We start from the raw sequence: 11,682 nt of genomic DNA on the forward strand, positions 1-11,682 counted from the left end.
CTCAAGACCCACTTCTTTATAGCCTTCCATCTCTAATCGTAGCCCGCTGCTCCTTGCTTCATGCTCACTGCTCTCCCCAGACGTGTCACCACTGTCTCCCTGCCCCTCCCCTTTAGAATGTATGTTCTCACAAGCAAGGTCCTCTTCTCTCATGTGCCTTTGATCCCTCACTTATACTATAATCTACTCCCTACTCAATGGCACCATACCCTTGGGTTCTGCCACCCTGCTGCTCGAGTATTATGACCATTGATTTAGCAATGTCTAGAAACCATCTCCATGTCCTGCAATGTTCAGTACTGTAAGTCACATTTTTCTTGTTTTAATCATTCTGTTTCTGTACCATGTAAGGCTCAGCAGACACCTTGCGGCACCATATAAAGGATAACAATAATAATATCATGTTGCTGCATCATCCTTATGTGATAATATAAAAAAACAAATCAATAATGTTTCGATTTTAAATAATGCTTTAATCTTGCAACGAACAAATGTTAATCATAGATGGTATGTTTAGGTTTCTGTGGTGAAGACGATGTTTGGGCATTGTCTCTTAGTGGTGGGGGACAACGCCATGTTCGCTGCCTACATGAAGAGAGGTTCTCCATCCTCTATGGACATAAAGTAGAGACAGTTGAAAATGATCTCCACATCGTCCGCTATATTTTTCGGAGTGCACTCTCTCACCATCCTTAGTATGGACTCTCTGTTACTACTGCATGCAAGTTCCTTGGTGTCTGCATCCATTAATCCATACATGTTCACCAGGTATTCTGATAAGACGGGATGGGCGTGCTTATCATAGCCTATCTTTTTCAGGCGACTCATTGTTTCATGATATCGCTGTGTCAGCTCAGCTCTTAGTTTTTCATCCACTTTGCTTGTGAAAGGGCAGGTAGTCACCTGTGAGGAAGGGGTAAGGAAAGTAATAGCAGCATTAAAATAATTATAACATCTGTATATTCTAAAGTACAATAATAAGCAAAGAATTGAATACACTTACAAAACATGTTATGTGTGTGTATGTCACCTATTGTTATTGTGCTAAAAGAAATGCGGGGGGGGGGGGGGGGCATGTAGTATTAACAACCTGGCAACAATTATCACTCACAAACATTGAAGGCTAGATGTTACAGGCATTTCTCATGAATACACTCAGTCAGTACTAACTGATATTAGAAGAGTTGATCTTGAGAAATTGAAGTTATTGCTGAGGGTTGGACAGTAATATACAGTACAATGTGGGGTTTTAAAGTTTCATTTTAAGCAATTTTTTTACACTTTTTAAAGGTTTTGTTTTATATTTTTAACTTTCCATTAGCAACCTCTTTTGCTATTTGGATGCACATTAGTGTCTACTTTTCCTTTCGGATTAATTGAGTTCATCCACTGACACTCTTTTTTTTTTTTTTGTCTTTCCTCCCAAATTTAAAATGCATCCTTTACCTGGATAATTTTTTCTTCAATGTTGGAGACCAAGAAACCATACTGTCGATTCTTCTGCTGGAATATGCCTGTTAGGATCCTACGCTCCAATTGGAACGCTATCTCTCCAACTATTTTTTGCCAGTGTTGAATATCCTTTGCATCTGAAGGCGATGAAAGATCAAATTAACTAGAGTCATTCATTCCCCATCCATCTATCCATTCATCCTTCTATCCATCCATTCATCCATTCATCCATCCATCCATCCATCAATCCATCCATCATTTGTCTGAGGAATCATTCTAGTTATGATTACCAACATGTTAAAGCACTTCAATTCAAATGAAAGTTTCTTGACAATATATTGTAGAGTATACACATAAGTAGCTGGCCAGGAATAAAATCAGGATGAAAGAGGAATATAGGTTTTGGCTATGGAATATTGAACACAGGAGAGCTATAGGGATGTTGATGAGGCGTAGAGTGAGGTGTAGAAGGGAGAAAGAGTGGTAGAAGCTGCCTGGACATCAGGATGAAATAAGGAAATGAAGAAACATAAGTCCAACAGGGGAAAATGGAAGACAATAGTATGGAATATGATTCAGATGAGGAGCCCACATCTATGAGCTGAGCGTGTGAAGCAGAAATGATCTTGTATTCACAAACAAAATACAATATCCGTCATACTATTAGGGGTAAATTTACTAAGATGGGAATTCTATTTAAGTTGGGATGTTGCCCATAGCAAGTTATCAGCTTCCAGGTATTATCTTCTAGAAGCCGCTACATAAATGAGAAGTAGAATCTGATTGGTTGCTGTGGGCAACATCCCATCTTAAATAGAACACCCATCTTAGTAAATTTACCCCTTAGTGTCTCAGTGTAATAAGTAACAGAAAGTGATAGAAATCTGTTTCTCACCGTTGCATGATGGGGACTGCTGATGGTCTCTGCTGTCTTCTATTCACACGACATAGAATATTGGAGAAATGAATTAGACTTAGTTTTTTATTCCCTCACTACTCTAATTCCTATATTAAAATGCATTTTTACTAAAGTATTCATCTTTATATATCCCCTCTTTATAATGACACACTTCCTTAGAATCTTAATAACAGTGCATAGAAATTGACATTCCTTGTGTTATATATTGGCCTTATTATTACATAACTCATGCTATAACTCCATTTCTGGGCTGTGTTCTAATCAAGAGAGTATTCATTCCCCTCTACGGCCTGTACATCCATGTAATGTTACACTGGTAATCCTAGATTTTTATTAGGCTTGGGTATGAAATGTCGTCTGACAGGATGCGGCATCCCGACAGTCGAAATCCTGACAAGGGCAGGTAAGTAGTAGTCTCAGATATATTGTTGCCAAATCTGTATTCATTCTATCCGCACAGTTTGCTTCTCCCCAATACCTGCTATGATTGTGGATAGTGAACAATTTTTTATCCCTTCTTAAATGCTGTAGAACATTCTTTATCTCTCACCAGTCTCATCGTCGTCCATGGGACCATCGTGTTTTCCCTCGAATGACAAGGTGCGTGCGTGATTTTCGTGTTTCTTGAAGGTGTCTTGGAGTTCAACATTCTCCTGCATCAATCCAACCATTTTTCGAAGCTCGGCATTCTCCGTCAGCAGACAGAAAGTTTTGCGCTTCAAAACCTCCATGGTTTTTTTCTTACAGATGATTTCTTAGGCTTTCTCTACCTCTTGTCACTCCACTGGGAAATGCTGCTGCTGCTTCCTGCGTTGGAACCTTTTAAACTGCCCCAACAGCAACCAACTGCCCTGTGTGAGCTCACCCACTGTGCTGTGACATACAGTATGAGTGATATCACAGAGAGCTGGGAGGTGGCTGCACTGCAATGGCATCCATATGCAGATCACAGACAAGCAAAGGATTGATTTATTGTGGAATTTAATCATAACTTCATGAACAACTGTTAACCGCTTAATTAATATTTTTTTAGAAACACTTCCTGAGAAATTGTTGATAATTATTTTTATGTATTTAAGTCAAGAACAATTATTTACTAATGTGGTTAACAATATTTTTATAAATATATGCTTATTTGCAAAGCCAGGCAATTCAATAAAAAACATGTTAATAAAGGACATTCTATATGGTTAGGAACATTAATAAATATTAAAAGAAAATAGTGGGCCATTACTCTGATCAACAATGTTAAAATACAGCGGAATGCATGTAGAGACAAGTAAATGCCCCTTGGTGACACAATGGTACCCAACTTACACCTTTAAACAATTCAACCAAATATAGCTGGAAATGAGGGAAGGGCGTAGGGAGAGATGCTGCCACAAACAGTCATCAGTGCCCAAGACACTTGGCGTGCCATTAGTTTCTTAACTAATTGGGGGGGGATTCTCTGCTCTGTCACCAATATCTAGGAAACACTCCATCTAACTCATCTGATAAAGAAATGTCAAGTGAGATCAGTCAGGGGAATGGTATCCCTATACACAGAAATAGGGGTGGGTTTTATTTGTTAGCCACCACTGCAATCCTAGCTAAAAACTGTGCAGTACCCCTGGAGTAGAGGAGGTGCGGAGGTTCCATCATGCCCATTTCATCTCTAAGGTGAAGCCAATACAGAGGTCCTTTGTTATGCAGTACCCCTTGCACACATACGCCCGGCAAATACATGGCTCTGACCCTGGTCTATCAACCCAGCTTCAACCTGGATCAAGGGGTCGCTTTTTTTTTTTGCCTACAAATATGAGATCATGAAAACTGGGTGGCTGATTGCATTGTTGTAACTGGGTGGCTGATGAGTTTCTACTCCAGAGCATGGAGCTCCTGGTTTACAGCATTTTTTTGCAGTTTCACATGAAACTGGTGCTGCTGCTGGTCCACTATTGCTCCTACTGCGCCTGCCCCACTGAGGGCTCATGCTGCATGTGCTTCCTTGTCATGTGGTCAGTCATCTGCAGGCACACTAAAACGCACCGCAGCAGCAATCAGGTCTGAATTACCCCCAATGATGTGAATAGGACGCACAAGCAGCGTATGCTGATTACAATGATATGTGGCATGCCTATAGTCTGTGTGTAACCATGGCTGTATCTTCATACGAAATGCTACGTTACAGTGTTTTCCTATAATGTATCATATCATATACAGATAAAGCCGCAGAAGTACACAGAATATAGGCATGCCATTTTAATCATCAGAGTCTGCTTGTGTATCCTAATTTCATAGCGATGCGAATAAGACACTTTTTCTGTAATATGCTTCTCATTATTGTATAAGCCGTAACCCAGACTCCTGTGTAACTAGCCAATGGGCGTCTGGGGGTGGGCTTATGCAGGAAAGAGAACTGAAGCTAAGTGCTGCGTCCCGAGTGCAGCTGTAAAACACGCAGTGCTGCCAGTCCCACGGGGTCACATATTACATGGAGCAATAAAGGTATTGTTTCATGTAATATGTTTATATGTACTGTATATGTAATATGTTTATATGTTTTAACTAGCCCTCTCACCCATGCTATAAGGGGTCAGCCAAGGGGCAGCAGTCACCACTGATCTCAGCATATGAAGAAGATACTAGTTGCCTGTTCAGAAGCATACAGGATTTAATAACCGTCTGCAGTTCCTGGTCCAGAAATACATTGCGCCATTTAATTACACCAGTTTGTGTAACAGACCTCTATTGTCTGTCTAATATGTGCATAAGTAAAAGAACTGTGGCGTGGTCTTAGTAGTCTTTGGCGCAATGCTCCTTCCATTGGATAGGCTTTATCCAAGGGGACAAATGGGTAAAAACCTGGTTGACCTACAGTAGCTACGAATTTGACAATAAGAAAAGATGGGAAAGGTCAAACAGATAAATTTCTCCTTCAGTTAAGACAGAGTGAGAACCGAAGAGCATATACGATCCAAGAATTGATATATGTAAGGTAATCCCTGGCAATGCCAAGCCCACAGAGTACTACAGGTACAGATGGGTCCATGTTTATCTTGACCTTTAATAGGATTAACTGAGACTGGGCAGTCAGACTTAATCCAAACTAGCCAAGATAACCGTGGACCCATCTGTATTACCATCCTGAAAAGTGTGGTTTAAGGCAAAGGGTAAGGAAAGGTAGTGAGACACAGAAAGCTGTAGTCTCTTCTTGAGCATTCACCATGCAGAACAACCCTTGAGGAGTAATGGATTGTCCATAAGGGCAGGTAGATAACTAGAGGGAGATGTGTAGCAGATTGCCTACATTAATGCAAGGACTGAAGTCCTGTTCAATAGAAGTATTAACAAATTTATATGAGCCCCCTATCCAGTCTAAAGCATAGCAATAGTTGGCAGTCAGTGCATAATCTTGAAGGCAAGCGACATTAACCCCACCAAACTCTGGAGGCTGCTGTAATTATATTTAACTATTTTAAGAAAAGATTATAGATAGGTAGATAGGCACTCACTCTCTTAAGGAAATGGATATGCAGTATGCCTGGGTGCAGGGAGAAACACAGAGACAAGCAGCAGTGGCGACACTCAGGACTTGAATATATAGCAGATACAGGCTGCTTAGCTCTTTCCTTTGCCAACAATTCAGTTTTAATTAAAATGTTTGTCCCTGAGATGCTGGTATAAGGAAAGGGCTTAACCATCTTTATCTGCTGTATATTCAAGTCCTGTGAGTGCTGCTGCTGCTTGTCTTTATAGGTTGGGTACAAAATCCTGTCAATTGGGATCCTGACAGTCAGAAGACCAACAGTGAAACCCCTACGGACAGAATCTAGACGAACCCGGCAAGTATTTTAACCGTAACCCACTGTTATGCACACCAGTGCCTGCAGGAAAGTACTGGTGTCAGAACTGTTATGCACTCCAGTGTCTGCAGGAATGTACTGGTGTTTGAACTGTTATGCAAAACAAATGGACTCACAGACAAACTGGGGAATATGACATAACGTACACAGAAGGTGATAGGGTAACAAAATACACACAAAGTGAACAGAGAAGCCCAGAGGCTAAGGAACTGGGTATCTCCCTTGTATTAGAACTGCTAAGATGGAAAAAGCAAGATGTTGTGTTTTAATACGTAGAGAACCCGAAATGCTGTTGCTAAGGGCAACAGCAAAACCCTAAAGGGTTACCAACGGGTGTGGCAGTAAACTCCTTGGTCAGAGATGGAATGATAGACACAAGGAGAGTCCCCACAATCCTAATTCTCACTTGCAGTGCACAGGTTTTAGCTTACTGCCACTAAACTGGCCCCTGACACCTAGCACAGTGAGACAGGATTAGACAGGCAAGTCTTAGAATACAGCCGCAAACTTGCTAAGTTCACAGAGTAGTAACAGAACCCCAGCAAGCTAAACGACTGACTCCAGTCTTACTGCTAGGTCTGGATTGGCAGAGTGTAATACCAAATCCCCAGGCCTATTTGCAGTAAGCAACAAACAAATACAAAGCTACAGAGTACTGGCTAACTTTCATGAACTGACTAACCAACAAAGATTCAGCAGCATCTGCTTACCCTGAAAAGAGGCCTTATAAAGCAGGTGCTGTCCACGCCCCACTCAGACCTCACAGACTGTGAGCACAAAAACCAGCACCGGATCCCCTGCCGTGCACAGAGCCTATAACCACTGCACAGCAAAAGACCCGAACCGGAGTATCAGCTGCGCTCAGGTTACTCCACTAGCACTTGTCTCCCGGTTGCCATGACGACGTGGCAGCACAGGGCAGGAGACCCTAACAGTACCCCCCCTCTGACGAGGGGTCAAAGAACCCCTACCACCGGGTTTATCGGGGAACTGCGAGAAGAAAGAGCGTATCAGTCTGGGGGCATGAAGATCACAACTGCGCACCCACGACCGCTCCTCCGGGCCATACCCCTTCCAGTGCACCAAAAATGACAGCCGACCCCGAACCACCTTGGAGTCAAGAATCCTTTCAACAACAAACTCCCTCTGGCCACGTATCAGAAGAGGGGAAGGTCTTCCACTGGAAGAAGGATTACTAATCGCCCGTTTTAAAAGGGAACAATGAAATGTTTTATTGATACCCAAAGAACGGGGCAGATCTAACTGAAATGCCACCGGATTGATAACCCTGGTGATCTTATAAGGGCCGATGAACCGGGGCCCTAACTTATGAGATGGCTGTCTCAACTTCAAATTCTTGGTAGACAACCAGACGAAGTCTCCTAATTTGAAGCTGCAGGGTCTTTTCCGCTTATCAAAAACCCTTTTGGTCACTAATGACACAGACACAAGGGCTTTCTTCACTTTCCGCCAAATACCTCTAAGGACCGAAACCACAGAGGAACCACCAGGCGTGGAGTCCAGGGGGTCAAAAGAATTGGCCTTAGGATGATGCCCATACACACAAAGGAAGGGAGAGATCCCTGTAGCAGAGTGAGCCGCGTTGTTATAGGCAAACTCCGCCATGGACAGATAAGCAACCCAGTCAGTCTGACACTTGGAGACATAACACCTGAGGAACTGCTCCAAGGACTGGTTCACCCTTTCAGTCTGCCCATTAGACTGCGGATGGTAGCCTGACGACAAGCTGACAGAAATCTGGAGATCGGAACAAAATGCCCTCCAGAATTTGGCCACAAACTGGGATCCGCGGTCAGAGACCACATCAAGTGGCAACCCGTGGAGACGCACAACATGCAGCATAAATAATTCAGACAGGCGTCTGGCTGATGGCAGCCCAACCAGTGGAACGAAGTGCGCCATCTTCGAAAACCTGTCAACGACAACCCAGATGGCTGTCATCCCCGAGGATTTGGGCAAGTCCACCACAAAATCCATTGAAATGTGGGTCCATGGCTTAGATGGGATAGAGAGTGGATGTAATGGGCCAACAGGAACCCCTCTAGGAGTCTTATTTCGGGCACAGATGTCACATGCCCGAACCCACTGATCCACATCCTTAGCCACCGAGGGCCACCACACCGCCCTAGATAGCAACTCCCGAGTTCTGGCAATACCCGGGTGACCTGCCGACTTCTTGGCATGGAATTCCAGGAACACTCGCTGTCTTAACCTAGGAGGCACAAACAAAAGACCTACCGGAAGGTCTGGAGGAGCCTGCTCCTGTGCTCTAAGGACTAATGATAAGAGGTCCTGGGTAATGCCCACTTTAATACATGATGGGGAAACAATGGGCAACGGCTCCTCGGTGGTCTCCTGGATTGGAGCAAAACTCCGCGAGAGCGCATCAGCCTTGATGTTTTTTGACCCAGGGCGATATGTTATCAAAAAATTAAAGCGAGCAAAAAACAAAGCCCATCGTGCCTGCCTGGCATTGAGACGCTTCGCTGACTCTAAATATGCCAGATTCTTATGGTCAGTGAGAATTGAGACCACAAACTTAGCCCCCTCAAGCCAGTGTCTCCACTCCTCGAGTGCATCCTTAATAGCCAACAATTCCCGGTTACCCACGTCATAATTCATCTCGGCAGGCAAAAATTTACGGGAAAAGTAAGCACAGGGATGAAGGCGATTATCAGACACTCCCATCTGAGAAAGCACTGCCCCAATACCCATCTCAGAGGCATCCACCTCCACCACAAAAGGACGCTCTGGATCTGGGTGTCGCAGCACCTTGGCCGAAACAAATGCCCTTTTGAGACGGGCAAAAGCCGCTTTAGCCTCACAAGACCAGTGAGCAACATCCGCCCCTTTCTTAGTGAGTGCCACCAAGGGCGCCACTATAGACGAAAATCCAGCGATAAATCGTCTATAAAAATTCGCAAAGCCCAGGAAACGCTGAAGCGCCTTCAAACTAGTGGGCTGCACCCAATCCAGGACTGCCTGTACCTTGGAACCCTCCATTTGGAAACCTTCTGGGGAGATAATATATCCTAGAAATGCGATTTGCTGAACTTCAAATTCGCACTTCTCCAGCTTCGCCCCAAGCCGGTGGTCTCTGAGTTTCTGGAGGACTAAGCGTACATGCTTCCGATGTTCCTCCAGGGAATGGGAGAAGATTAGGATGTCATCTAAGTATACAACTAAGAATCTATCCAAATATTCCCTGAGCACATCATTCATGAAATCCTGGAAGACTGCCGTGGCATTACAGAGCCCAAAAGGCATCACCAAATATTCATAATGCCCTGAGTGGGTATTAAAGGCAGTCTTCCATTCATCCCCCTCTCTTATTCGGATTAGATTGTACGCACCGCGTAGGTCAATCTTAGAAAAAATGGTGGCAGTACGAAGCTGGTCAAACAAGACCGAAATGAGAGGCAGTGGGTATGAGTTTTTAATCGTGATACGGTTCAATTCCCTGAAGTCGATGCAGGGTCGCAACGAACCGTCCTTTTTACCCACGAAGAAGAACCCCGACCCAACTGGAGACTGTGAAGGTCTGATAAATCCCTTAGCCAAGTTCTCCTGAATGTACTCTGCCATAGCCTGAGTCTCAGGACGTGACAGGGAGTACAACCTGCTCTTGGGAAGCTTAGCATTTGGCAACAAATCAATGGCACAGTCATAGGGGCGATGGGGAGGTAGTACCTCTGCAACTTTTTTGGAGAACACGTCCGCAAAATCTGCATAACACCCTGGCAATCCTGGCAAACTTAGCTGCGAGAGCCTGACTGGAAGGCTCAAGCAACTCCTGAAACAATCAGTACCCCAACTAAGAATCTCCCCAGAGACCCAGTCAAATTGAGGATTGTGGGCCCTTAACCAGGGTAACCCCAACACCAATGGGGCAAAAGTACAGACAGTCACATAAAAGGACAATTTTTCAGAGTGTGTGGCTCCAATAAACAAAGAAATCTGGCTAGTGCAAGAGGTAATTTTACCTTGGGATAATGGTTCCCCGTTTAACCCACAAATCTCAATTTCCGTTGCCAAGGGTACTAAGGGAACAGAGTGTTTCAGGGCGAATTGGCGGTCCATAAAAACCCCGTCGGCCCCACTGTCCACAAAGGCCTCAGTCTTGACAGTTTGACCGAGGATCTTCAAGGTCACCGGAATGATAAAAGTCTTCTTGGGAAATTCTGACTTCTGGCCTGACAGGATATTTCCCATCACCCTCAGGCCCTGAAGTTTTCCGGCTTTTCTGGGCATGATACTACCACATGACCTTTATTCCCACAGTACAAACACAACCCCTGCTGTCTCCTCCGCGTCTTCTCACGCGAGGAGAGGCGGGTAGCCCCAATCTGCATAGGCTCCTCAGAAAATTCCTCAGAGTCTGAGGTTCCCTTGGGAAGGAAGGAAATCTCAGTCTCCCTTTCAAGCCTACGCTCTCTCAGCCGTCTATCCACCCGGATGGATAACTGCATGAGCTGATCCAAGCTATCAGGCAAGGGATATTGTACCAGTTGGTCCTTTATCTGGTTAGAAAGACCTCTTCGGTACTGGTGTCTCAGGGCTGGGTCATTCCACTGGGTATCATGGGCCAACCTCCGAAACTCCGTACAGTAAACCTCAACTGGCCTTCGCCCTTGCTTAAGGATCGAAATCTGAGCCTCGGCTGAGGCCGTCTTGTCAGGGTCATCATACAACATGCCCAGTGCCGTAAAAAAAGCATCAACACTTTTAAGCGACGGACAGTCAGGCTGCAACCCATATGCCCAGACCTGTGGGTCTCCTTGTAGCAAGGAAATCACTATGCCCACCCGCTGAATCTCCGACCCAGAAGACTGAGGCCTAAGCCGGAAGTATAGCTTGCAGCTCTCCTTGAAACAAAAGAACTGCGAGCGATCTCCAGAAAAACGATCCGGGAGATTTACTTTCAGCTCCTTAACCCCTGCAGGTGCTGCTGCTGCGGGAGCTCTGCCAGCAGCCTGGGAGGTGTGCATTTTAATGGACAAATCAGTAAATTGTCGAGTCAGGACCTGCACCTGATCGACCACCTGTTGCAACGTATTTTGAGGGGTATGCTCCATATTCCCACAAAATTTCAACAGGAGTATTAGGCTGCTGAATATGTTATGCACACCAGTGCCTGCAGGAAAGTACTGGTGTCAGAACTGTTATGCACTCCAGTGTCTGCAGGAATGTACTGGTGTTTGAACTGTTATGCAAAACAAATGGACTCACAGACAAACTGGGGAATATGACATAACGTACACAGAAGGTGATAGGGTAACAAAATACACACAAAGTGAACAGAGAAGCCCAGAGGCTAAGGAACTGGGTATCTCCCTTGTATTAGAACTGCTAAGATGGAAAAAGCAAGATGTTGTGTTTTAATACGTAGAGAACCCGAAATGCTGTTGCTAAGGGCAACAGCAAAACCCTAAAGGGTTACCA

The 11,682-nt window shown here is 44.5% G+C and overlaps 1 protein-coding gene across 1 annotated transcript; it reads right to left on the reverse strand.

Annotated features, from left to right (window-relative positions):
* Positions 1–452: 452 nt before the first annotated feature.
* Positions 453–3,243, reverse strand: LOC134928934 (speriolin-like). The gene is made up of 4 exons (XM_063924853.1): positions 2,922–3,243; positions 2,348–2,386; positions 1,447–1,589; positions 453–903 (listed from the first exon to the last, which is right to left on the reverse strand). Exons 1-4 carry the CDS (start codon positions 3,100–3,102, stop codon positions 586–588), a joined length of 681 nt encoding a protein of 226 aa, XP_063780923.1. The 5' UTR covers positions 3,103–3,243; the 3' UTR covers positions 453–585.
* Between the last annotated feature and the right edge of the window lie 8,439 nt (positions 3,244–11,682).

The sequence above is a fragment of the Pseudophryne corroboree genome, chromosome 5 (genome assembly GCF_028390025.1).
Source record: "Pseudophryne corroboree isolate aPseCor3 chromosome 5, aPseCor3.hap2, whole genome shotgun sequence".
Taxonomy (NCBI): domain Eukaryota; kingdom Metazoa; phylum Chordata; class Amphibia; order Anura; family Myobatrachidae; genus Pseudophryne; species Pseudophryne corroboree.

Excerpts from the sequence above, each read along its gene's own strand:
- LOC134928934 (XM_063924853.1), bottom strand. The coding sequence starts at position 3,102 with ATGGAGGTTTTGAAGCGCAAAACTTTCTGTCTGCTGACGGAGAATGCC. Across the intron at positions 2,387-2,921 it reads CATGGACGACGATGAGACTG|AAGACAGCAGAGACCATCAG; the intron begins GTGAGAGATAAA and ends TCGTGTGAATAG. Across the intron at positions 904-1,446 it reads TTGAAGAAAAAATTATCCAG|GTGACTACCTGCCCTTTCAC; the intron begins GTAAAGGATGCA and ends CCTTCCTCACAG.